The sequence below is a fragment of the Anser anser genome (genome assembly GCF_964211835.1).
Source record: "Anser anser genome assembly, chromosome: 21".
Classification (NCBI taxonomy): Eukaryota; Metazoa; Chordata; class Aves; order Anseriformes; family Anatidae; genus Anser; species Anser anser.
In genome coordinates, this window is record NC_139742.1 from 4,347,026 (window position 1) to 4,374,209 (window position 27,184).

General features: G+C 46.2%; 1 protein-coding gene across 19 annotated transcripts in view; it reads left to right on the forward strand.

Annotated features, from left to right (window-relative positions):
* The window catches only part of PAPPA (pappalysin 1), a 361,421-nt gene that overhangs the window by 244,382 nt on the left and 89,855 nt on the right, over positions 1-27,184 (forward strand). For all 19 annotated transcript variants that reach the window (XM_083807365.1, XM_083807367.1, XM_083807366.1 and 16 more), the window contains 4 exons: positions 1,064-1,185; positions 6,611-7,118; positions 23,914-24,042; positions 25,657-25,748. In XM_083807365.1, coding sequence (XP_083663491.1) covers positions 1,064-1,185; positions 6,611-7,118; positions 23,914-24,042; positions 25,657-25,748 — 851 coding nt within the window. The remainder of the gene's footprint in view (positions 1-1,063; positions 1,186-6,610; positions 7,119-23,913; positions 24,043-25,656; positions 25,749-27,184) is intronic.

The following is a 27,184-nucleotide window of genomic DNA, read 5'->3' on the forward strand; positions in this document are numbered from 1 at the left end:
TAATAAAAAAGTTTCTGGGATCAAAACACATATTCTGGGTCATACTGGTGCCAAACTGTGAGACTCCGAAGAACGTTAGGGATGAACTGTGTGAGCCACGTCCTCAACTGATATAAATCACTTTAATGTTAGGGAATGTATTAGAGTTACACTAGTCTACATCAGTTTAAACCCTCACCTTGTGAACGTATTAGCAAAAATATTTATGAATCAGTGTTTAACTGGGCTTTCCTGTTCATCAGCTTCTGCTGATAGGGCTTTATTGACAGTAGCTGGTATCAGACCTGTTGTCTAGTTGAAGTCATGTTGGCATTGGGCAGTGAACTGCCTTTCCCAACGCCACGTCATGCCATCTGATGGCATGGGGCCATAAGATGTTTCAGCTCAAAAAGAGCCATCTGCTGGTACCAAGGCTGCCAGGTACTGAATCCAGTTTCCCCTCTGGAAAGGATTAAGGGCATGTTCTTTTCTGTATGATCACAACCCGCCCCTTTCCAGACTTCTAGTGATCGGGGCAGTGAGACAACTCCGAAAGCGGGTCCTTGCACATTTAGCAAAGCCATGCTTCACAGAGCAGCTCTGTCTGGTGCTTGCAGAGTCTGGGACTTTACTGTGTCCTCTAATCACTGGTAAGCCCAAGGCCCTCACAGTCCTGAAGATGTCACAGGTTCATGCAATAAATCCATGGTGCGAGCAGGAATAGATCTGAAATCTCCTGAAACCTGTTTCTCTGCTCTGTCCGCTAAACAACACGTATTTCCTTTGTCAGGGCTTGATCCAGGTGTAGTTAGGGAAAAAAGAAAAAGACACAGCTGAGTGTGGTTTCACAGGATACTGTCATTGTATTTGTGTTTGTTGGTGGACTCACACAGATGCCATCTTCACAAGCCGTTAGCCCAAACCTACAGAAGATCAGGGTCAGATAACACTCTTGTCGGTGCTGTAAGAAAAGAAGGTTAAGTGGAACTGAATTCTAAGTCTTACTGTTTTTACTATAGTTGAATAAGCAGCTCAGTCGGCTGTTACTAAGGTGGTGTGTTTTCCTGTTTTCCTGGCCTCCTAGAGAAGTGGGATCAGCATGTGATCTGTGTGTGGAAGGAAGAGTCCTGGTGCAGTATGCCTTCAGCGCCTCCTCCCCGATGCCCTGTGATCCCTCGGGGCACTGGAGCCCGCGGGAAGCAGAAGGTAAGTCACGGGCAGGGGCGAAGTCGTGGCAGGGGAGAGGTTGGGCCAGAGAAAAAAGAGCGCCATGGAGCGGGTGGGAACCCCTGGGAGAGGGTGGCTGGCTGTACCTGCGTGTAGCATGAACAGAACTAGAGGACAAGTAAATACACTGCGTCCTTGTAGTAATGCCCCTGGCTGAAATACCTGTGTTTGGCCCCCGTGTTCTGGCCCTGCCCATGAGTTAAATGAATTCCGGGAGCTGAACCTGAATTTCAGAAAGCAGTGGAGTGCCAAGAAACACTGACCATTCACATCTGCCAGATGAATTCCTCAGGGGAGCTGTTTACTCCTTCTACTCCAATTCCAAAAGTGAAGAATTGCATGTTATTTGTTTGGACCTGATTTCTGCTGCCTTTGCTTGCACTGCGATGTAACAGGCTGCACCAGCAGACCTGCTGGAAGGAGCAGAGACTGCCCTTTGGGCAAGGACTCCTGCAGGAATGCAGGTGACTGCATCAACCTCAGTCTAGTTTGGGGTGCTGTGCAAGTCACGCTTACAGCTCCTCTCTAGAGCAAGTTGGAAGGAAAATGGTCTGCAGAGACGGTCGTACAATGCCATTAGATCTCCATCATTAACTCTACTCTCTACATACCTTCCATTATGCACAAAGTTGGATGCAGTAGAGTATATTTAAGAATATACGAGGCAGAGGTCAGTAACCACAAGTTATGGTTTGGGAAGAGCAGAGCATTATTTCACTCTGTCCATCACGAGCTATTCCTTCAGGTGCAGCACACGCCGGGCCCAAACTTCGCTGAAAACACACAGATGGGCTCGTTGAACTCAAACGTCAATGCCTGAACTTTGTGAACTCATTATACAAATTTCTTCTTGTATTAAGGGCTTCTCTGACCTGCAGCTAGGGTGCATGGGAGTTAATCTACAAGGAAGATAATCTGTAAGCTAGTGTAGTGACATATTTAATGTTGGCACGCAGGATCCCTCCCTGGTCCTCATGCCAGCATGTGCAACAGATTATGCCCCTGCTGTGTGAAGGGACAGGATGGACGGGCAAAGTGCTTCTTGCCCTGCATGCCCAGATCAGAGGTGAGGGGCTCCTGGGGGGCCGTGGTTCACCCCAGCTCACCCCTGGTTTGGACATCCAAGGGCCAGGCTGCCGGGCACAGCACAGAGTGCACCTGCCCCTTGAGTGGATGTTGTGGAAGAGATCCGTCCTGGGAAGCAGCGCTCCAGCTACGAGTGTGACCGGATTACCAAGTAAACAGGATTAGCGAAGTTTGGATCACTTGCAGTTGTAGTGCAGGGTAGAAAGACTGAATTTCCACCTCGCCAACAATTACAAGGCTTTGAAACCTGATTTTGTTTGGAACAAAACCTGAAACTTTTGAAATTCTCCATGAAGGAAAATTAAAAACAAAAAGTGTTTGAGGTTGGCCAGAATGTTTTGTTTAGCTTATATAATTCCTCCTTCGTGAACTTCAGTTCAATTATGACATTTGAAAAAATCTCCTCTTAGTATATAATCTAGGGCAAAAGCAACTTTTAATATCAAAATGAAAAGTGATTGAAAGTGCAAAAGCAAAACGATTTCTTCCAAAAATGTCAAAACACAATGTTCTAATATTATTAGAACTTTGTTCCCATTTTCTCTTCCAGAATAAAATTTTGGCCAAATAAACCGAATTTTGCAAAGTGTTTTGATTTTGAAAGAACTGCGTATTCTATTGAGATACTCAGTTCCGTCAAAATTTCTCCAACGAGCTCTGATTTGAAAACTTCTAGATCTCGCACGTCTTGCCAGCGGCATCATTCCTAGAGAAACTAAGCTACTCTAAGATTTATTACTCAGCTGCATTTTGCATTTAATTTCCTCTTCTTACAGTGTGTTCCTGCATATTCTTAACTATGAAGGGTGAAGTCTGATCCTTATCTGTCTCATTCGATTGCTGTTGTGCCATTGCTCTGGAAAGAAAATTTGGGAATCCTGTCCTCTTACTGCATTAACAAATTGTCTCCACTTTAGGGTAGAAAATACACCAAGTGTATGGTATTTGTTGCTCTCTAATTTTCTGTCGTCACTACCACACTCCCTGACATTCAGGATCTCTGCCTGTTTGCACTTGGTCTGAGTTACAAATAGCACAGTTAAGTCATTGTCTGGCTTCTTTAATTGTCTATCTGTGAGTGCTCAAGCATGCAAGCTTTAAATTCACTTTCTGCAAGTGTTCATGTATGTAAATCTCCACTGCTTGAACGTTCATGGAAAGTGAATACAAAAGAGGCATAAGCATGGCCAAAATGAACTCATTTGAAAACCTGAGACAACACTCACGGGAAATGGTTTGTAGTACTCATCCAGCCTCTTACCAGAAAACCACATTTCTCACATGTCCCTGCAGTGGCTCTGCACATGGTCGGTCTCATTTCATGTCCCTGAGGTCTCGCAGCATTGTTACTCTGCACAGCTACCCAGCTCTGTACAGCCCGTGGGCTGTGCCCACTGTAAAACTCTTGCTCCGGGGATGTGTCCTTCCTAGTGCCTTGCTGGTGCCAGAGTGTGGTGGGGTGCAGCCCCCTGGGCTGAGATATTTTGTGATCCTTTCCCAGCCAGTTGTGCTACTTGTTTGAGAGGCTGTGCGCTCCTCAGCAGCAATTGTGGGAAAGCACAGGAGATCAGGCAGTTCTGATTTACTCTTTACCTTTTCTTTAGAGCAAGAAAGCTCTAAGCTGTCTGTATTCTCACCAGCATCACCAGCTAGATGGACAGACCTTAGAGCACCTCCACAGCTCTGGCAAAGGGATTTGTGATTTTGACTCAAACCCGAGGAAGTACCCTTGCTTACTGTGCAGTATCTGCATTTCTCAGTGAATTCCCACTGCTTGCCACTATTGACTAGGAAAAGGGTGAGTCTGGAGGTCCCTTTGTCTTGATCAAATAGGGAATGAGGCAGGTGAGTTGTAGTTGTGACAGCAACAGGCAGCCAAGAGGCTGCAGATCCCAGCTGACCTCCCCGTGCAAGCGTCTCACGTCTCTGTCCCCATGGCAGGGGCAACACGGGGGCATGGGTGAAGGCTTGCGCTGACACGCCAGGCTGTAGATGTGGCTGATGTTTCGGGTGAAACCTCCTTCCCCACCTGCCATCCCTGCTGTCTGACTGGAGATGGGATTTGGCTTATTCTCATAAACCTCACATTTGCATTTTGCTTGTGTTTGGCAAGATGTGAGACTGTGTGAAATGCTCTTTTATGACTGATCTCGCTGACGATCTCATAAGCTAAAGGGTTTTCAGAACTTAAGTGTGCAGAGGCACAAGAACCACTCCATCATTTCCTTTTAAATAAAAATATTTGTGATTTTCATAGTATGCACCCATGTAGGGAAATCTAGTTACATGGAATAACGTTTTGAGCCTGTCCTGCAATTAAACAAGCATTTCTTACTCAGCTCTAGGTGTCTAATATATAAGAAGAGGACTATTTGTCTGAACCACAGTACTTCATTTAGGCTTTCAGTCTGTGCAAGAGTATGGGCAAGCTCCAACTCTTGCCAGGTAGAGCAGTTTTCGCTCAGGAGGCACCAGTGCTCTCTCGGTTCCCTGCACAGGTGGTTGAGTTCAGTTCACCTGAACTCAGATGATTGCTCCCTGGTCTACCAAAGCATGGAGGTTTATTCGCTGTTTAAGCCTTGCTGAGATTTTGGACTGGCAGAGGTGAATTTTCAGGAGCCTGACGGGGGGCCACATCTAAAAACCCGCCAGGCTGCGAGCTATTATTCAACTCCATTTTCCTATCGGCAAGATGCCAACAATAGCACTCACAATTTTTTCCAAAGCGCTATGAGATGGTGGGGTTAAAACCCACCTTTTGGGGGCTGCAGTCAGGAGCTCGCTGTGAATCTGTGCAAAAGTCATCGTCGGGCCCAGCCAAGCACATGTGGATGGCAGCAAGTGTTGTGCGATGATGTGAGCTGAGTGGGGTTGTCGCTGCTCTGAGTGATTATGCACTGAGTACTTGCGAGCTTGCTAGGGGGAATAAAATCGAGGGTGTTAAATGGAGTTCTGGCATCCTGCAGAGCGTATCGCTGCTTCAGACTGTCCAGATGCTTGGCTTAGTGGCATCGCCACAGTTCTGTGGTGTGTGAGGACGAGAGGAGGGCTATGGGTATGTGCGGGTGAGGGAGAAGCGATAAAAGTTGTGCATCTGTGGGACAGTTGTGTTGGTTCTCTGAGGAGATGGCTGAGACACCAGGAAATCGTTCTGCACCTGGGTTCATTTCGTATGGACAGGAGAATTCCCTGGGCTGTGTATCCTTGACAGAAAAGGCACATTTCTATCACTTCATTGGATCACAGACAATAAGAATAACCTTCACACATTGCCCTTTTCTCTTCAAATTAGTAGTGATGTCCTGTTTGGTCATGTTTGTCCAGTGCTTTATCTTGCTTTCTTCCTCGGTTGCCAACAGCTGTGCTCTCTCTCTTGCTCTCTCTTTTTCTCTGCCTTCTGCATTTCTCTCCTCCTGTTACCTTTCTTTATCTTTTTTTTCCCCTTTCTTCTTTCCCGTACTTTGTCTTCTCTCTGTCCTGCTTGCTCCCTTTTTGTGTGATTATTTGGGAAGGAAGAGGGAATTTATAGCTCTCACTGGATTCTGTTACCAACTGTTCCACCCATCTGACCTCTCTGGATCTTGCAGTCCATGACTCTGTGCCAAACTGTAATGTTACCATAGTATTTGGGATCCCAGCAAGCATTGTGGCTTTCATTAGTTTTTAGTAATACCTCCCGTGTAGTTGAACATAGCCAACGGTGAGAAATGTAAAAGTACAAGTGCCTGTTGTTTCATCATCACGAGTGCAAAGAGCCAGCTCAAACCTGTGCCTCCAAAAAAAAGGGGTCTTACACAATGTGCAGGATTAGCCTGTAAAGGGCATAGGAGTGAACTGAATATTTTGCATCTCAACAACACAACACGACAACTTCTTGGAATCAGCAAAATCTCTTTTCTTTGTCTTTGCTAAAGACAAGAAAAAGGTGGAACTTTAGAGTAAGAGATAAGGGGGGTATGTAGGAGCACTGAGTTGAAATAAAGTACCAAGTGGATGGGGTAGAAAATATTCTTCGGCACAGGGGATGGTGCCAGAAATAGGAAATACAGGACCAGACATACTGGCACGGTTTGTGTCGTTTGGAGTCCGTTCTGCTGGACACTCCAAATGGCTTTGTGTCTCTCTGCCCCAGCCACGAGACGCTGGCATGAAGTTCCTCCTCCTCATGCTGGCCATGCCTGTTCTGCTCAAGTAAATAATGAGCTCCCTGGACAGACGTGTTCTCACACCACCAGTTTCTTTCAAGACTAATGCCAATGATAAGCCGTGTTCCCTCAGTCCTGTTATGCACATTCTGTGTTTCCTTCTTTCTTTCCAGGGCACCCTGATGTTGAGCAGCCTTGTAAATCCAGCGTCCGAACGTGGAGTCCCAACTCGGCAGTCAACCAACACACGGTGCCCCCCGCCTGTCCCGAGCCTCAGGGCTGCTACCTGCAGCTGGAATTTCGTTATCCCCTGACTCCAGAGTCCCTCACGGTCTGGGTGACCTTTGTTTCCCCAGACTGGGACTCCAGCGGAGCGGTGAATGACATCAAGTTGCTCACTGTCAGCGGGAAGAACATTTCTCTTGGGCCGCAGAATGTCTTCTGCGACATCCCATTGACCATAAAGCTGGATGTGAGACAAGTGGGCGAGGAGGTATACGGGATCCAGATCTACACGCTGGATGAGCATCTGGAAATCGATGCTGCCATGCTGAGCTCCGTTCCCCACAGCACGCTGTGCACGGATTGCAAACCCATCCAGTACAAAGTCGTTCGGGATCCTCCTTTCCAGTCTGGATCTCCAGTTGTCATCTCAAACCTCAGCAGAAGATTCGTCGACACGTAAGTAGTGCTTTCCAGAGACTTGTTCAGAGAAAGATAATAGCTTCTTCTCCTCAGCCTGTTGATGTCTGGTATTGCTATTGAATATTGGGATTTTAAACTAGATAGACATATCAAATATCACCAAGAGAGGATATTCTCTTAGTTTCTTTCTGGAACTTAGGATCATTACACTCTGGTGAAATAGTCTGGGTTTTCATAGGTAGTTTTAAAGGAATTTCTTGGCTGGTTGTGCAGAAATGTAAAATTTGGTCTTTCCTTAACCAGAAAAGATATCACAAACTACCTGAGTTTTGATAAGTTAAATATTTAAGATAACCTAAGAGAGGACCTCAGGAGTAACACGGGCATAATTTCCTTAGAAATCTTCTCAAAGTAATATTTCAGTGGAGAAGGAGACAGAATCGCTGTGCTGGAGCATTGAGACTTCTAATTCACTCCTTAAGAGAGAATACAAAAAATACAATTGCCTATTCAGGTATATAAATGGATTTCAGCTACTTTGATTTTCTGCTTTCATGTGTCACTAATACAGACAGTGTTGCACAGTAAACATGTCAAATATGCTAGTTTGTTGTAGGGACTGAATTTCATCCCAGATGCAGTTATGCTCAACTAGTCAAGGAATGTATGATTGTTGAGGAAAGTCCATTTTCAAAATATTTAATGATTTTGTGGAGATCCATGATCTACCCATAGGCATTCTACAGAAGTAAGAAAAACATCTTCTGCATAACATGATTCCCTGGAAGTGATTCACTCATCTGTGGGAACAACATGAAACTCCTCTGAAAATGAACACCAGATAAAAGGAAACCTGCTAAGAAAACTGCACTCTAATTTAGAAAAGATGATCTAATTAGTACAGCTAATATCAAGGAAGCATACATCATTATGGTCTTCTGAAGCATATTTAAATATAATAAAAATGATTAATTAACAATTCAGTAATCATGAGCTACCATCCCTTTCATGGTGCAATTATACAGCTCAGAAGATGCAAATCGTCCCTATGGGTTTCAAAATTCAAGGTAGCTCACGATAGTGAATATAAAAGCAAAACCCTGAACCTTGCTGAGGTTACTCATCTGCTGAAAGTTAAGCATGTGCTTAAGAGCTTTCTTGGGTTGTAGCCTTGTTCCAACAATTGCTGGCACTTAAAATGAGATGAATAGTGGCATATTGGAAACGTGGAAAATGGTAAATTTTCCCAGGGTTTTGCTGTGAAAGCATCTTTGCCTGAAACCTGGCCCACTCACATTGGAAAATGGGACTGGTTTGGTTTGAAATATTTGCATACCTTAGCACAAGTTCCCACAGAAACAGGTCCAGTTTTGAGTTCATAATAAAACGTGAAAAAAAAAGCCCAAAACACAACTTGTATTCTGAGCTCTATTTCCATGTCTTTTATTATGATTTTGTGGGTGACTTCTAGTTTCTAGCCATCTGAAGGGAAAAGGTGCTCTAACGATTAAATCAGTAGCCAGGGATTAATGGCAGTTTTCCTGCGTGGCATTGAATAAATCACAGAGGGTAACGTTACTGTACCTGTCTGCATGTCACACCTAGTTATATAGCCAGCTAAAAATCAGTCATAAAATTTAAGTTTGTCTTTCTGGGCTCTACCTGTGATCAGTAGACAGAAACGGCTGCTCCCGGAGGCTGGCAGAGCCAACCTAACCAAACACTCTAGTCTAGCTGGCTCAGGGTGCCTGCATCTTTCCAGGGACTGCAGGGAAAATCCAGACAGTGAGCTCCGACTAGACATTTGGAAAGCTAAAATGAAGTCTTTAGTCACTGGGTAAGGAGTCAAAGATGCAGATTCTTTAAACACTTGTAGCTGTTTTTTATGCAGGACTTTGGCGTGTGTTTGAAATCTTGAAAAGCGGAGCGATGTTTTTTTATCCTAATACCCACATGTGCACAGCACTGGTTCATCTCCTCTGCTGCTGGAGGCTCCTGCAGCTCCGTAGTCTGGTGCTGTGTGTCCAGGCTGCTGCTCGGCCGTTCCTCAAGAGCAGCAAACTCGTGAACATCTGCACAGGGTTGTGGCTGTGTGGCAGAGGCAAAAGCAAGAAGAGTTTTCCATGAGCATCTTGTGCAAAGACTTGCCACCGTCCGCACGCTCTGTAAGCAGGAAGGAGGGGAAGGTGCTTCAGGAAAGGCAGGGATAGGGGCGCTGGGCTGTGCTCCTGCACATATATGTAGGGCTAAATACAGTGTGTCTCAGCCTTTTCTCATCTGCCTGTTTGTCTCGTTCTGTACAGCTGGAATTCGGCATATCTGTGCAACCAGACATTGCAACCCCTTTATCTCTGCAAGCCCCAAGCCAGTTACCCCTCCTTTTTATGCCTTTGCGTGTTTTCCATATGAAATAAAATGACACCCCCACATGTTCTATGGAAGGTTATTTTGAAGGCAGTCAGTTCTTTACTCTTGCCTCCTCTGACCTTGATCTTCACTTTCTCTTTTTCTCCCAAAGAAAATATTTGCTTGCACTGTTATCTGTGAGCAAGATCCTTTCCCCAGGTGTGGCGATGCTGAAAGAAAAATTAATTTCTCCTACCTTTTTCCTGTCAAAGAGAGGGAACTTCTCTTTAAGGTGAGGAGAGACAGCCTTTAATGGATAGCCCTTGCCTAGTCAGCAGTGGGTGCTCCACAGAGGAGAGGAAATAACTACAACAGTGGAAACCTTTTATTAAGAAATGCAAAATAATACCAGACCTTCTGTTCTCAAGCTGAATTTTAATCTCAGCTCTTGGCTCGAGCGGAGGCTAACAATCATTTCTAAGGAACAGGGCCTTATCCTTGGACCTAGAGGAAGCAGGCAAGGTACACATGCTTCCACCGAGAGCTGAGAGCCAGAATTGCTGGTATTTGTGATACAAAATGAGACGCAGTGCCTAGGAAGTGAGCAGAAAGAGAAATAAATCTATGGGGGAAAAAAGAGGTCAGGGCAGGTGCAGTGCAGAACTGCTAAGTCTTCACACTGCCACGCGTGATAAGGAAGGAGCCTCTTCTGCAGGTCTCCAAGTCTCAGCTCGCAATTTAATCCAAAGCTCGGGTTGTGCTCTTACGTAGAGGGTCTCGCTGAGGCTGTTCACTTGGAATAACATGCAAGATGGAACAGTGAACGTGGTAATCGTCTAGCCCTCCCTCTGGCCTTACTGGAGGGCTTCTGCTGTCACCGAGGTGCTCTCACATTCGTTTGGAGCCACCACGGACTTTTAACAGCTCAGTAAGAAGATAGGTCCCATGATGGATCATGGCCCCCTGGATGGATCATGGCCCCAGACATGGTGAGCCCCCTGGGATCACCATGTCTGGCAGCGGGACGGGCTGCGGGGAGCACAGCCCATGTTCCCCATTGCCCTCTGGCAGCCAGGTTGCTAGCAGTGATCTGCGCTCACCCCTTGGGCAGGCCAGGATTAGGGAGGCCCAGGGCAGTTCTGGAAAGTTGTCAGAATTACAGTGTCAGAGAATTGGAAATTTCTCCAACTTTTCTGCCCCAGACTTCATAGGAAACCTCAAAACGTGAGGGTGCGCGGCGGATCGTGTCATCTCTGTAACCTTCTGTGTTCACCCGTAGGGTTTTTCAAGTCAAAGGCATTGACTGAGATAGCCTTAGAGTGCTGTCACAAAGCCCTCGTGCTGGTTTTGGTTATGCAGAGTTGAGCATCACTGAGAAGCAAATATGCTCTCCTGTTATGAGTTATTCCTACACTGACCAGTGTTTTATTTACCTAAGTGACACCTAGAGATGCTGCATTCATGCTTCAAAATAAAGGAAAAAGAGACTGAGAGAGAAATCTGCATTTTCTCATATAGTGTATGAGAAAATATATTTTTTCTCAGATTTAGCTTTTTGTCCACCTACTTCCTTTTCAGTTGCTTGTTAATAGAGGGGACTGGTCACCAACTGCGTGCAGCTACTGTTTAAGCAACTAAAGTATTTTTAAATATTTTGTTAGAGTCAGGAGTTCACTTCAGTGCTCAGCTTGCGAACTCAATGCCACTTTCTGTGTTTTAACTCAGCACCTAAGACGGTGGGATACAGATCTCACTAGGGCTTCTTGAAGTGATTGCAGAATGACTTGGAAATTACCATCATCAAGATTGCAGGGATTTGGAGAGCTTGCTGTGGTATTGTTCGTGAGTCCCTAGCACTTCACACTCTTTATCTGAAACCATTGTTTGTTTCAGAATTTGCGTTATTGATGGCATTTGTGCTTGTTTGGTATCCAATCAGAAGAGGCCGTATGATATGTGATTTGTCAGAAACCCTAGGTGATGCGTGGTTGGAGATGGAAAACACTCCTTAGTCTGAATGTGTGTAAAATGTTTGCTAAATTCCTTAAAATATGAACAAGCAGAGAGGCTGGAGAATCAGCAGTGGCTATTTGTGGTGAGGGAGTATTCGCTGCACCCAATATCGGTGGTGTGCCTTTTAGCCTCCGAACTCAATAGGAAGACTGCATTCACATGAGACAGGCCCAGCTGAACAGAGGTCTGAAAAAATATGAATGTCACAAAGATAATATGTAAAGCTAAGTCCCTGCTGAATGCAACACTAAAATTTCATGGCAACATCTGTCCTTATTATGGCATTCCTTCCTTCACATTCATCTTGAAGATCTATTTCTCTGTTTTCTGAAGCTCTACCAGCCAGAGGAATGTATGATCTAAAGCAGCTGAAATGAATTGCCAGATCCATCTGTCAGGAAGATAATTAACACCATATTTCCACCCAAACAAGATACAGATCACTGGGTGGATGTTCTCCTGATACCAAAAGCTGAAGTCCATATTATCATCATCTTCTGTTCACCCCTCCTCCACAGTTACCATGCCAAATCTCTCTTGATATGCCAGGAAATATTGGGGAGTATCTAAGATAGGACTGAAATGTTAAGAAAGCACTTTACACACCCAGATTTATCTACAAAAGCTGCTCAGTTGTCTGTGTGATATCGGCATGCTACACATCTGGATTCCCAACAGGCTTTAGAACTGTATATGGTATTCCAGATGTCCTTCTGCAAAGGCATGAATACTTACCCAGCAACCCTGGAAGTGCCTTGCCTTGATGCGTGCAAGGACCTCATGCTTTTTTGTGGATATGCCCCACTGGTGGTTCAGAGTTATCTTGAAATTGAATAAATACAACCAACTGCTTCCATGAAATGAAGAGCTCTGAGCTTATTCTGAATTTCTCGATCCTCTTATACCAGCGTATGCACCATTTTGAGACATCCAGTCCTGCAAATTACTTACACCTGCATTGTAACTCCATCCTTCTCTGTGTTGGCCGAGTCTATGTACCAGGTCTGTTATCTGCAGATATTGGATTTTGGGGTTTAGATTTTTAACAAACATTTAATTCCTGCAAATATTTAACCTCAAGGTGGTAACTGAAAGATAAATTTCCATTACACTTCAGTGTTCCTTTCAGTCCAACCAACTTCAGCTACTAGAAGTGCAAAATAGCGTCATCTCTCGTTGAGTCCAGAAGTATTTGATGCCTTCTATCACCTCTAGCAGTACCCAAGACCTGCCATTATTAAAAGCATTTGTTCCCTAGTCTTCATCTTGGAGGTTTCTTTCCCATAATTACACAGTTCTCCATGTTTTTTTCTCTCTAGTAATGTATTAAAGAGATCCCTGTCTATATCCATATCAAAGTCTACTGCTCATTTCCAGTAAAAACGCCTTAACCGAGCTTCAACATGAACAGATTGACTTTTATTCATGCTTTCTTGCTCATTTCTTCGCAGCTACTGTGTCACTCATGTGCAGTGCTGCGTGGACAAAGCTATTTTGAGCTTTCCCAAGGAGCAAACACCCTTCTGTCCCTGTGCCCCGCCAGGTTTTTCTTACCCCTATAATATCCAGTTTCAGGTACAGTACTAGCACTTCTAGTTTTTGCCTAGTTTTTCACCCAGAGTCCTTGTTATTCCTCTCTGACCTGAGTTTTCCAGCTGGACTAACAGCCGTACTTTCGCTGTCTGTAAGCCTTCGCGTGTCAGTGAAGAGTTTCGAATGGAGCGGAGCTGCCTGTGGTCAATTTGGCAAAGTTGTGAAGTTTAATCTTCAGCTGGTGTACGACATCGCAGCAGTCCCAGAGTTCAGCAGAGGTGCTGGAGATTGCCAGCAAGCATCCTCCTCTTAACGCCTCTCCCGGCGCTCCCCAGCCAGTGCTGGGTGCGTTCGTTGTCAGCTCCTGCCTCGTGCAGCCGGTATCGATCACCCTACTTCTCCCTGATGAACCTGGGAATTTCCCAAGAAGAAAAAACAGAAAAATAGCAGGTGACTGCCTGCTCCACACCTTCCCTTCCAACAGCAGGATGCTGGCTGCAGGTCTACCCAATGCTGACAGAGGCGAAGTGCTGGTAGTCAAGTCCTCCCCTAGCAGCATCCTCACCTCCAGCATCCTCACCTAGGGAAGTTTTTTCCTCTCCCCAATCAGTGTGGCCTCGCCTTTGACTTCCAGGGCAGGGAGGCAGCAGGGATGACCCATTCTGCTCCTCGTGCCAGGCAGGAGCCATACCCCTGCTCATCCACCGAGGGCCCGGTAAAACAGGGAGAAGAAACCTACTTCTTTTCCATCTACTATTCCTGCCTCTTTCCTTCACATATGTTGTGCTGCTAAATGCCGAGGTAGTGGCTGTTATTATTTATAGCTGCCAGTAGTGTGCCGGGTGCTTAGCAGAAAAAATACACCAGGTGCATTCTTTCAAAGAGCTCACAATTAAATGTTAGAGGCTAGCAGTGCTGCTGCTCTCAGGGACTGTACATCTCCATTTGGCTGATGTGACTTGACAGCTGGAAGCCACATTCTGATGGCTTTCCTTCTTTCTCTCTTTCTTCATTAAAGGTGCCAGGTTATCTCTGCGAACAAATAAAACCTGCTTCCTGACCCCACACACAGAACAGATACAGCAGTTTTTTCCCTTACCACCCTCTGCCAAATTGCCTTAACCCTGCCCTGGAGAAGAGAAAGAACAATTTGATGGTCCGTGCCCATTCAGTAGGCAGTTTTTCTGCTAAGCCTGTGCAAAGATGCCATTTGGTGCCAACTGTAGTGATAGATTTGTGATTCTTCGCTGTTGCGGTTTCTTATGTAACGCTGTAGCTATAGCTGGCACTTGGCAAAATCCGTAGCTCCTGTTCTGGCTCGGCCGCACATGATGCAAGAATAAGGTAGTAAGGGCGGTTTGTGTTTTCGTAGCTTTGCGATCATGAAATGGGGCAGCCAGAGTGATTTTTCAGGCTGGGATTAACTTCGAAATGCACCATTGCTCTGAATGACGCCCAGTTGCCTCTCAAGGAAATGACTCAAGAGCATGGGGATAGCCAGAAAATAGTGGCTGCCCCGTTTGGAGAGTGACACTTTGCTTCAAGAGAGACACGGAACAGCTCTGCTCCCTCCAGGGACTCCCGAGGGACTGCTCTGCGTAGGACTGCTGTCTGCAGCGGAGCTGGAACGATGCACAGAGCCCAGGAGAGATCAGACCTGCAGACTGCAACCTAGCCAGGTGCCCGTGTCCCTGAAAAAGTGAATGCTAACTGCTGTCCTCTTATTAACCAAATAGATACTATTAGAAATTGATATATTTAATCGCTCCCAGCCAGGCTGGAATTTGAACTCACGACCTAGAAGTAGTAGCAGAGTTTTCAGCTGCAGGGAAAAAGAAAAAAAAATGAAGGTCAAATGAGACTTTTCCTGCAGGGTGAAATAATTTATTGCAGGTCTCAGATATGTGGTAAATTAGGGTGTGCATTATCTCATGGATAATAATTTCTCTCTGATGTTTGCCTCCTTGTGTGCATCTTTATTTTGGGCTCTAAATAAGATAAGAAGTACCAGAAATCTCCTAGGAATAACAAATGCATTTTCTTTGCTTGATTGAGGAAAGAAATATTGGACAGACATGTGTTATGCAACAATTTAAAAATAACTCTCTTGTAAAACTTGGAGTGAGCCTCAAATACCGCAGAAGAAGCAGAAATGTGTTACCTACCTTTTTATCAGCAGTGTCAGCCAGTACAGCTTTTTTTTCTGCTACTTTTCCTGAACTATTGGCCTGATCATTTCCTGGGCACTTCATTTTAAAATATTTTCCTAGGAAATAAATTCCAAGTTTCTGTTAAACTTGAAGCTATCGTCAAATAGGGAGTAACACTGACATACCTGCGCTGTCCTTAATACTGTGTTGGATTGCACAGCGACAGATAAAACAAAGCCCTTTGGGTGCCTCATTGCATGGTGTGTATTGAGCACACTGTGAGCCCGAAGCATTCATGGTGCGGTTGCTTCACCCAAACCTGACCTTGCCCTTCTTGGCCAGGATCTTCTAAAATGTGGAATGGCGTTGGGCATCTCAACGCTGATGCCCAATTCCATCATTTTCCCACATCTTCTGGTGACAGGAGAGGCAAAGTGGAAATTAAGCTCAATCGTTGCAAATCGTACCCCATTGAGGGAATTGGACACCCCAAATTATCAGCCACTGCTAAAAATACTGGCCTTGAGAGCTCGGTGCAATAAACCAAATCATTTATTCGCAGTGGTACAGATTTTTTTTAAAATGTAAGACCAGTTGCAGATGTAATGACAATAGAGGAAATTAGCTCATGATGGGATTTTAGAAAGAGGCTAGTGGAAATATGTTCAGTAATGTTCAGTTATTAAACCATTAAAGATCCCACTGGAGACCAGCTAGTAGGATTTCTCATAATCTGAAGTGGCTTAAAGCAAAACACAGAGCCCCTAAGGAGGGAAATGACAAAATGTTCCTTTGGAATAGTCACCTCATCTCCTCGCACATCTCTGCAGGCTCTGCTCCGCAGTGTGCGTGGCACCACATGCGTCTCTGACATACGCACATGGAGGCAAAGGCCCCTTCCCTGGTCCCAGTGAGCAGCGTTTTGGGAGGACACAGCCTCCGTGCCCATACCCTCTGAGGCCAAGCTTCAGTGAGGAGCACTGGTAGAGGTGGAAGCTGAGAAAACTGCAAACATCTGTGTTCGCTCGGGGCCCAATGTAAGTCTTGCTGAAAATAGACACAATAACTTCCCCTGGTTGCTGAAGCCTCTGGAGCAGGCACTGCAAGCGGCTGCTCACACGGCTGGGTTTACCCTTTCAGGGGCATTTCACAGGAACAGGAGGGTATTAAGTCCTGACAATCAGGTCTTGGCTCAGGCCTGTTGAAAAGAAGTCCTGGAGGTCGGGTCTGGCTTCAGAGAAGCTGAAGGATATCGTCCTGCCAAGATGATGACCATGAAGAGCCTTCCTCCTGTGGGCAGAGCCGAGCCTGGCGAACCAGCACAGGGCTGAGGGAGCTGCCAAAACACCCCAAGGCCCGGCCACAAGGTATCGGTGGGCTGAGGGGTGGCTGCTGGGCTCCCAGCTCCACGGGTGCCATGCTTCAGATTGCAGCGACGTGATGTGTGCTGCTGCTGGAGCCCGCGGGGCTGCTGCTGCTGCTGCTGTGGGGAGCTCACATGGCTGCACGGCGTGGCCCAGACGTCGTTAACAGGCCTGAGTAATCAGGCGCCGCTCGTCGAGAGGCACGATGCAACAGGCAAGGGTTCGTCGGTGACGATGATGGCCTTTACAGCAATTAGCCTGTCCTAACCTGCCTGCCGGTGCACCGAGCACAGTGCCCTGGGGGGGTGGATGCTGGCCCCGTTCCCTGGAAATCAATAGCGATATGCTGATTTCCTGCCGCCGAAGGAGGGCTTTCTGTGGGTCAGGGCCCCCATCTTTCCCTCCTCGGTCCCAGCGTCAGAGCCTTCCCTCCCGCAGCGGCCAGCCCTGAGCTGCCCGTCGAGAAGTGCTCCTGTCTCAGCCTAGGGTCTGATCGCAGCCGTGAGGAACTGAACAAAACAGATTTTCTCCCTCCTTCCCTGCTTTTAATAGCAACCAGGTGCTCCGACACTTAACCTGTGTACTGCCATGAAATTGCCTGTCTGGTGCAAACACCCACGTGAGGCCCCGGGCCCCTAGCATTTACATTGCCCTGGTGTTTGTAACCCAATCTGATCTAGATCCTGCATCTCTATCATCCACTTGAAAAATTCACATGGTTGTTTGTGTTGTTGTTCAACCAAGGAAGTAGAAAACTGACTGTTGAAGTTTAATTTTTTTTTTCTTTTAAGAGAAAACAATGATCAAGAAATATCTTTCAGGCCTTGGCTGCAAACTTTGTTTTTTATTAAATGTGCTACTGTGTTTTAAATTGGTACCAGGGCAAATACTTGGACGTTTATATCAAAGTCTGCTGGAGTTAATCAGTTGCATGTATATCTATATGTTAGCTACTTTACAAACTTACGATTCTCGCATGAAGGACAGAAGCGAGGGTTCTGTTTGAAGACAAATGTTCAGCGTGCCCAAGGTCCTAGCCAGCGCTGGGATTTGGGAGCCGCGTGCTGCGGGGAGCTGCTCGGGGCAGCACGTGCCCACAGTCACAACTCGGGAACAGGCCAGCAGCTCAGCTGCCGGGGGTTAAACCCAAAGGGTCTCACTCCGGTCTCCAAAGCTGCTTCAGATTTACAGAACAGATTTACAATTTACACCAGTGTAAGCAAGAGCAGGGCTACACAGTAAGTGGCTATTTGGATTTTGTGGCAATTGTGAGAGGTGGTGGTGACTTTGGTTCGTGGAAGTATTTCGTGGAGCAAAGGATGTTGTCGTTTTTCTAACAGATTTGATTGCTCAGCCGTTGACTTCAACCTCAAATATGTGAGGTCTTTCTGGTGTCGCAGAAGTGGGTGAGGTGGTTACGTTAGATGTTACTGTGTTCCTCACACAGGTGGAAGCAGAAGTTGAATTTGGACATCATCTTGATGCCACTGCATTGAATGGTGAGATGCTGGCCTTCAGGTAGCTAAGTCACCTCATAGCACAAAATGTTCACCTGTGATTTTCTGTTTAGGCCTGATGCTGCTCTGTTGTTCTTCCCTGGAAAAGCCCAGTCCAGGCTTAAGCAGGGCTTGGGAGCAGAAATCCACCGTACAGTCCCCATCCTCGCATCCAGCCCATGGGTGCTCACTTGATACTTCCACTGCCCCGTTTTGGCTTGTTTGTAAACAAGCAAATCATTAAAAATAAATAAATAAATAACATAGAGGGCACAGAGCAAACTCACTGCCCCTGTTGGGTCCTACCTTATCAGGGGTAGAGTGAAAAGCTTCTCCAAGGCTGCTTCCTAGATATTTGTGTCTTCTGAGTCAGCTCAGAGAGGGACAGGAGACTTGTTCTGAGGCCTTTGCACCTGCCGTGTTGCTGGGCTTATCCAAACAGCCAGAGATCGGAGTGCAGCTGAAAAAACAGCCCGTGCAAGAGCTCTGGATTTTTGCCGTCCTTCTTTTGTTTACAGGATCCCACCCCTCCTCTCTCCCAACTGCAGAGCCGGGCAGGAATTCTCTTCATTATCTTCTGCCGTGCTTGTCATGCCATTTTTATTAAAAGAAGGAAAGGCAAGGCGAGGGGAGTGCGTGTGAGAGAGGAGAAGATGAAAGAACGGTCCTATATAGACAGTCAATGGCAATGCAGGAAAAAGGAGGGCAGCCGGGGAGCGAATATGTCCTAAAATGACCTCCTCCCTTGGGTTGCTCTTTATCCATTGCTTTTGGAGCGCCTGAAGGTGGGGGAGCCTGCAAACACCATGGTGGCATCGCTGAGTGGCAAAACCCAGCAGAGGTTCGTGAGCAGCAATGACAGGAGCAGTGCTCAGCTCCTCGGAGCCAGAAGCAGGGTGCCCAGGTCACTGCATGGGGCTAGGAGGCTCCAAGCATATCCGAGTGGTGAATTAGTCAATATTTGGGGTATTTGGGACCTCTGTAGATGACGTTGGGTGTTTGGGTGCCCATGCACGTCTGTGAGCAGCATGGGGGGAATCGACTGGACAGCTCCAGGCTGCAGTGAACAGGACTGGAGGCAGCGCAGACCTTCAGCTCTCCCGTGCATCCTCGTACTCAGCCCACTTTGAGCAGCTGGTTGAAAGCATTGCAACCACTGCAAATGGGGGTCACAGCTATTTGCTGCCAGCAGATTTCCTGTTTTGCTCAGGGAGGCTTCCATGCTAGAGAAGAAGAGCAAAGGCGACGGTGTTAGAGGGACACAGGGATGTTGCTGGCAGAGCGGGGCTCATTCTGGCCGTAGAGAGCTGTCCAGGAAACGCTGTCTTTTGGCTCAAGGCTTCGGTGCCTATTTAAGGCCAAAGCAAGATGGGTCCTTCGTGAGGATGCTTGGGATGCAGGATTTGCATGTTTCACATAACAGTTCCTCTGACAGACGTAATTTAGCTGGAGATGCATAAGACCTTGTCATCTTGTCCTTAAATAACAGGAACACTGTCTGCTTTCATTGCTTTATGGCCATTTGTGTTTTCATAGGGCAGAAACTGGGATCAGCCCTAAGGATATTTTCAATTTTGTTGGAAACGGGAGTCTGTTCTGTTAAAAAAAACCTTTCTGCTGTTATTTGTAGTAGGAAAAACATGTGTGCCACTATGGTAGGAAGAAGGGAGGAGGCCACTTGCTTTCCCCCAGTGCTTTCACTGCATCTCAAGAGCCGTGCTGTGTCCTCGGGTGCTGCAGCCCTACCGTGGGCACAGAGCTGGTGTGGCTGGGACAGTGCTGCCCTTGCAGCTGTGCTGGCACTCAAAGTTCAGCTGGGCATCTATATTGCACCTGTAAATTCAATCATCCTTTAAACCCACCTCAGTCTGAGTAGAAAACCCAGAGGTTCCTGGTTTACAGGAACACACCGTCTGAAAGCAAATGTCCCTCGCCCACGGGACACAACAAGTTTAACTCAACTGCCGGCCTCCACAGTGAAAACAGGAAAAGAATTAGAGGGTTTTATATTTCCGACCCTGGATCTGTCACTTGCCACAGCAGACAGGAGAGTAGCCCTCATGGTATTTCACACGGCACGCTCTAATTCCCCCTCTAAGCAGAGGGCTTGAGTCATTGCTTTTTAATAAGACTGCCTCCCCACGGGCGGAAGCTGCAGCGATCAATGCGGCTTACTCAGTTCTCGAAAAGGTCATTAAAAGACCATAGATATAAATTTAAAAGAGTGTTTGTTCACATCCTTAATGTTAAAGATGTTCTTCTGTCTCACTTCCTTAAGCAGCATCGCGCGAAGCCGGCGCGTGTCGGACCTGGCTGACAGCGGAGTGGAAAGAGCGTGTTATCACTCTTAGTGCCATCGGCTGCGAGGGCAGGCGGGGGGGAAAATTAATGGTCAAAATCTTGCTTTTATCACTGCTCGGAGCAGCACTTGTCTTGCTGACATCTCCAGATAGAGTCTGTAATATCGACCTTGGTGCTCCATAACTATATAGGAGAGAATAAATTCTCTTTTTTTTCCTTTCTTCCTGCATTTCTTCCTTCCTTCCTCACTCTGGTACTGGGTTACTGCCCTAAGTATTGCACCTACCTGCCCTTTAGCAGGTATGTTTTTCTGAAATGTGGGTACTGTGAAGGAATGCTAACAATCTGAGTAGCTGCAGATGCCATACATTTAACAGGTCAGACAGTCAGCTGCTGTCAGGGTTTTGCTGCTGGTTGCACTGGGCCAGGGTGAGCTGAAAGCTCAGTGGCTTCAGTCTGAGTTTCTGACGTGACTTTCTTGCTTCAGTCCAGGCAAACCTCCAGCTGGGACTGCGTGGTGACACTGGAGGGTGCCCCTGGACCTCCTGTGCTCCCCCTTTTCATCTCTGCTGGCCGTTCTCTGGGCACGGCAGGTCAGTTTGTTGGTCCTTCCTCGGCTGCGACAGCCTGGAGGTTGTGAGATGTGAGGTTGCTCTTGGCTGGGCTGTCCAGAAGGGGAGCAGGGATGAGGACAGCGAGGGTTGGTGCTGTGGCTGCACGGGGTACTGGCTCCTGTTCCTGCCTTTGCTTTGCAGTGCCTGTACGTCCCTAGGCATTCGTCATCATCTTTCTCTGTATTGCAGCCTAAGACAAGGATATCACATTCAGAGCTCATGGGGCATTGTGAGCACAAATCAGTAAGTGGCTATTTTGTACCCAAGTTTTTTAGAAGGGAAGCCAGGCTGTACACACACCTAAATGTATGAGCAAGGCATCAGGTATTTTGCTCACTATATGTTTTTGGAGAATAAATGGCCTTTTTTTTTTTCTTAATTATCTTCTGTTACTAAACTGTAAGGATCCCAAGCCTGTCCAAGGCACAGCAGTTCTCCAAGAGCTTTGCGTTCGCATCAGGCTGCAGCTGGAATCTCCCCTCGCCAGCAGGGAGCAGGTGACAGGATTAGACCACAGTGCTTGAAGTCATTCTTCTCTGACGTGCGTAGCATGCTCTCTGCAAATGGAGTTGTGTGTTCACAGTCCATATAAGTAAATATGCCAGAGCTCTCCCCACCTAATAGCATTCATTTCCAGTTTTCTGTCTTATTCACCCACATACACATTCATCTCCAATCACCTAATAATTCATAAACACCATATTCTCCCCTGTGCTTAATTTAGTACTAAGTCTTCTTCCATTATGTTCTGCCAACTTCCCACCCTGTACATAAACAAATGTGAACTTTTCCTGTTTTCGGTTTGCTTACATGTATACACAAGCATACACAAACACTCCCACACACTAAAACACGCTCGCAGAGACACACTTTCTGCTGTGAGCTGAATGCCTGTCCATCACCTGTTGGTGGAAATCATACGCAAAGTCAGAATTCGAAAACTTCTGCAAGTGTTTCGCACTTGCGTGTGTCATCGCAGTACATCAGAAAGCACTGTTGATTTGTTTATTTTGTAGCTGTTATAGCTGCCTGAACTGTTCATTTGTATGAAGTCTTTTCTGAGTATTGAACGTTTTGTGGTTAGCAGATATCCAGTGGCAAAATCTAAATTTCTGCAAATATACTTTTTAATCGTAAATATTTTATGGTTTTGAGAAAGAACTTGAGAAATAACCACCCTTTAATAATCAAAGCTTGCCTCTACTTTCACTTTATCAGTATATATCAGCTTCCCATCTTAATCAGTGGTTTTAACCAGGAGGGAAATCTAGAGGAAGCCCTCAGTATTATGCATCAGTGTGTGTTTGGCCGCTGAAGTTAGTTCATGTCATTTCTTTTTCTGGTTGGCTCTTAGGACCATTTTATACAGGATGTTACTAGGGCAGAAGATAGAGAACTTTCATTTTAATTAAATAAATACTTATACTAATATCTAGGTAGATATCTCCCCGATCTGTAGAGCAACTAGGATATTGTTTGTGCTGCCTGAATTCACTCAAGTTTAGCTAATAGGCACTACAGGCTACTGCTGACAGGAATCAGGTGAAGAAGCAAAAAGAAAACACTTGTGGGGTGGTTTTGTTCCACTGCATTTTATCCCCAATTTAAAGTGTGCTAACAAAGAATCACATCCCTGTGTTGTAAGCATGCAGTTCATTCAATGATAGTTTGCAGGCATAGTATCCTTGAGAAACAGCATTGTTGTAAAATATAGTGTGTGGTACTGGAGCTTAAGTCATGCTCGTTAATTTAATGAATGTTGTAAGGAGGTAGTTATTTCACAAACTTGAGTATTTCGGTAACTACAGTCCATTGATACCTACTTCAGCGGCTTGTTGCTCTGTGTAGTAGATATATCTCTTCGTAGCACACACTTCATTAATACACGCTTCTGACCAAGCTCCTGTGACAGAAAGACATCTATATTGCTCTCGGTAATTGGGGCAACGCGAGCGCAGTGAGTAGAGGCCTGGCGTAGGTTAGGAGAGAGCCGGGCTGCGGTGTGGGCTCTGCCAGCAGCCTGATGGATGACTTCAGGCAAATCGTGTTGCCTTCCCTGCTCCGTGGCTTTACAAATCAGCACAATGAGGCTAATGGTAATGAGGTTCTTTGTGGAACGTTTTGAGTTCTGATAAAGTCAAAGACATTGTTCAAGTTAAACATTCATATTAGGCTTTTATTATTTTTGTATTACACATAAAATCACTTCTCATTTACAGATGCACAGGATTTAAGCAATTAAGGTTTTGCATAAGTATGTAGCAGTTTGATAATTCTTTATATGAATGTTTAGATGGTAATACCATGATCTGGTACCATGGTTCAGATCCTATTTTTGCGCTGTCCTGGAGATGAAGAAACCTTTTAAACTCTACTGTTCTAATACCCTCACAAAGTGGATAACACGTTTATCTATCACTGAAACAGCTCCGGCCCAATTCTGTCTTAAATCAATAGGTAAATTACCACTGGCCCCAGCTGAGGCTGGACTGAGCGCGGGGCTGGTGAGGAAGTAATCAGTGTTTGCAGAGTATTTGGAGTTCCTTGAGTGGCACCATCTTGCAGGTAACGCCATCCCTGCCATGGAGGGACGGGAGCAGCAGTGCCCCGAGGCCGAGCACATGAAGCCCGGGGCTGGTTTCTGAGGCGCTGCTGCCCGTCAGGATACACTGGCACCGCTCAGCACTGCCTGTGGCTGGGCCTAGGCAGCAGTGACCCGACCTGAGTGGTTGTCATCAGCAAGTAGTTCAACCGTCAGATAGCCAAGAGCTGCACCTGTTTGTGCTCAGAGATGGGCCTAAATCGAGTGTGGACATACAGGGCACTGATGGTGCTCACAACAGAGGCACCCAACCAAAAACTATTCCCATCAAAATGAGGTAGGAATGTTCTGAGGGCCTGACCAAACCAAGACTTGATTTTTTGGTGGCCAGCCCCCATTTCAGTAGCTCCTTCTCCGCCCTTTGTTACTGCCTTTGTTGTACGACCACTTAATATTTCCCCTTGTGTTGCAGGGAACTGAGTGATGGGACCACGTATACGTACCAGGTCGTCATTGTTTCTGGGGCAGAGGAGAGCGAGCCTTCTCCTGAGCTTGTGTATATCTCTGGAAGTGGATACTGCGGAGACGGGATTATCCAAACGTAAGTCTGGAGCGAGCAAACAGATAAATCTGAGCACATGTACTCAGCCAGGATCTGAGACTAGAAAGGAAGTGATGACCTCTGATGTCTCCTTAGCTTAGGCCGGCTCTCATCTGTAGATAATGACTCATGTGCTTGATGATTACCAGGATGATGACATTTAATTGGAACTTAGGCCCTGCTATCCTGGCACCAGTAGATACAGAGAGAGATACAGATAATGGAGTCCAGACAGCAGGATCGATATGAAAGTACGCTATGTGCTGTTTATGCTGTTTGTTCATGTATGCATATCGCATATATATATATGCGTGTATATGACATTTCCTATATAGAGCAGTGCTAGGAAAATTCACACTGTCTTTGGTGCTGTTGTTACACATGAAGCCCCAATACCTGGCAGCTGGTGGACAGGGTAAAACCCCTGCTATCTGGCCAGCCGGGTTCCTGCTATCTCCTCTTGTTCGACCGATCACAGGAGCTGGGATGCATTTGGAGGTGATAGACTTGGCCTCAGAGAGAGAGTGCTGGGAATTGCGTGTGCTTGGTCAGCCCCTCCCTCTCACCAGCTGCCAATCCCCAGACCACTGAAAATGTAAAACAATCATTCACAACTATGTTAGGGTTTATTCTTTTACTATGTTGGACCTTAAGGCCACCTGCTTCCAAGATTCCTGGCATTAGATAATTTAATTATTTACATGATGGAAGTAACAACAAGCAAGCGCTTAATCCAGCCAGTATTATTTTCTTGAAATAATGCTGATCAGCAATCACACAATACAACTCTGTCAGATGATATACCTGGCAGCAAGTATTTGCAGGATGAGGCCCAACAGGCAGGGAAATCAAAGAGAACAATCAAACGACATATAAATCCAGGGCAGTCTTGGAGAGAGAGGTGGAGAAAGACAGATTAATTTTGCTTTCCATAACTTTTCTCCTACTGTTATGTTTGCACATTCCTAAAACATCACTTGTGGCTTTGCAGCAAGCGTCGAACAATAGCTGAGCTGCCTCAGGAGCGAGCAGGAACCAGACTGTGTCACAGCTTGGTTGGTTGTGGCCCCACTTGCAGCTGTGGCAGCCCCTTTCTCATCTGGTTCGCACTCTTCTCCCCGCGTGCCTCTGCAACAGTGCGGGCTGGAGCAAGGCAGGACCCCATCCCCAACACCACCCTGCCGACTGCTCCCCTCTGAGTGCTGTCACCTGGAATAGCCCAGCACTGGGCTTCATACCTTGTTATTCCTGTGCTGGGGTCACAGGCTGGCCTTTCCCGATTTAATACAAAGGGTTTCAGAGATTACTGTTCTCTTTCTCCCCACCTGCTGAGTTGCAGCCGCACCAGCTATGAAGGAAGTTGCTCATATCCTCATCAGAGAACAGCAAGTGGTATCCACATGTGCAGGAGAGAAGTGGCCAGGCAAGCTTGTGAACCAGGAATGATGAAAGTCAGGACTGGAGGAGGAAGGGAGAGGAGTTTTCAGGGTCAGCACATAATGCTGCTGTACTGGATTTCAAGGCTTTGGGGTTCTGCAGAGGGGTTACAGCAATCATTGGGATGATGCCATTTGCCATCTGACTCCTTTTTGCTCGTTTGTGCCCTGCCTACAGAGACCTGGGGGAAGAATGTGACGACATGAATAAGATCAATGGTGATGGCTGCTCCCTATTCTGCCTGCAGGAGTTATCCTTTAATTGCATCGGTAAGTCCGGCTCGCAGCCTTTCCACTCACGGTGGGCAACAGCTCTATGCAAAATGCAAGGAAAAAGTCAACAGCAGTTTCAGCATTTCCAGCTGAAGAGTTGTCATGGAAGAGGGAAAAAAGGTGGAATTTGTAGGTTTGAAAGGCGAACATATCTTCCCAGCTTCTGGTCATTTTGATGGGAAATTGGTTCTGCTGGCTTTGAAACAGCCTCGGACTTAAGGCTAAGTCAGCCATTGTGGGACTGATCCAAAGCCCATTGAAGTCAGTGGGTGGCTTTCCACCAGTTTCAATAGGCTTTAGATCTGGCTACGTGAGAAGACATGAACTGATTTTTTTCTGGTAAACAGGAGGAGGAGTGAAAGGGGAAGGGACTGAGACCAGAAGCAAGTCCAGCTGAGGTCACACCTCCTTTGAGTTGCAAATCAATATCTGAGGATCAAAGGTCTAGCTAATCCCCTTTTTGAGAGGTGAAAACTACTTAATCAGATTTCATTTGCAAGCCTGGTTTGCTCTGATTAGCAAAACCTGTAAGCACAATGGCCGGAAGATGCTCGAGCTATCTGGGATAGCAGGGCTGCGGTTGTGAGCTTTACATATTTATTAAACTCTCTAGGAATGCTGGGGGCAGAGAAGAGAAAAGACCAATTTACTCTGCACCTTGTGTGGGGCAGTCTTGAGTTGTGGGATTGCATTTCCCAAACTGGACTCAGCAAGGCCTGGAGAAGGATGAAGCATGCAGACCTTCTAAAACCAAAGTTAATGTTTATAAAGGGTTGGCCTTTTCTCAAGAGGTTTAACAGGTTCCTTATCTAGATCAACCAAGCAAATACTCTGTCTGTCCCATCTAGTGATCCCATGCCTGCAGCTTAGGGCATTGGTCCTAAGCAGATAATATAATGTTGGCAAGACTGAAATTTGCTCTTTTTGGCAATCAGATGATTATCTCTTGTGGCTGGAGCAACATATAAAGGACCTCACAGGCAACGTATTTCCCTCGGGTGGTAAGCTGGGGACTGCTTGTCTCATCTTTACTACTGCATTTTTACTTCAGCAGCCCACGCAGTGAGACTTGAGGCCTGATTTGGTGATGTACTTATTTCCATATGTAAATCACTCTATTGAAATTTGAGAATATTTATGGTCAAGGCTAATTATGACTATTGGTGGTCTTGAAGTCACGTTTGTGTTTCAAGTAACTTGCTGAATTAGACCTCAAACACTGAAAGAAATTAGTCATAATATTTTGAAAGTGAAATAAACACTAAAGCAAATGTTTTGGATTCTCCAAAAGCCGGGCGTAGTCCAAGGCTGGTTGCGGCAAGGATTTGAGTTGTAGTTGTACAGCTGCATCTGTTTCACCCTGCTCAGCAGCAGGTCTGAGTTGCCTGGTCCAGGTCGGTGCTTTGGCCACATCCCAGCTTTACGTTAGGACA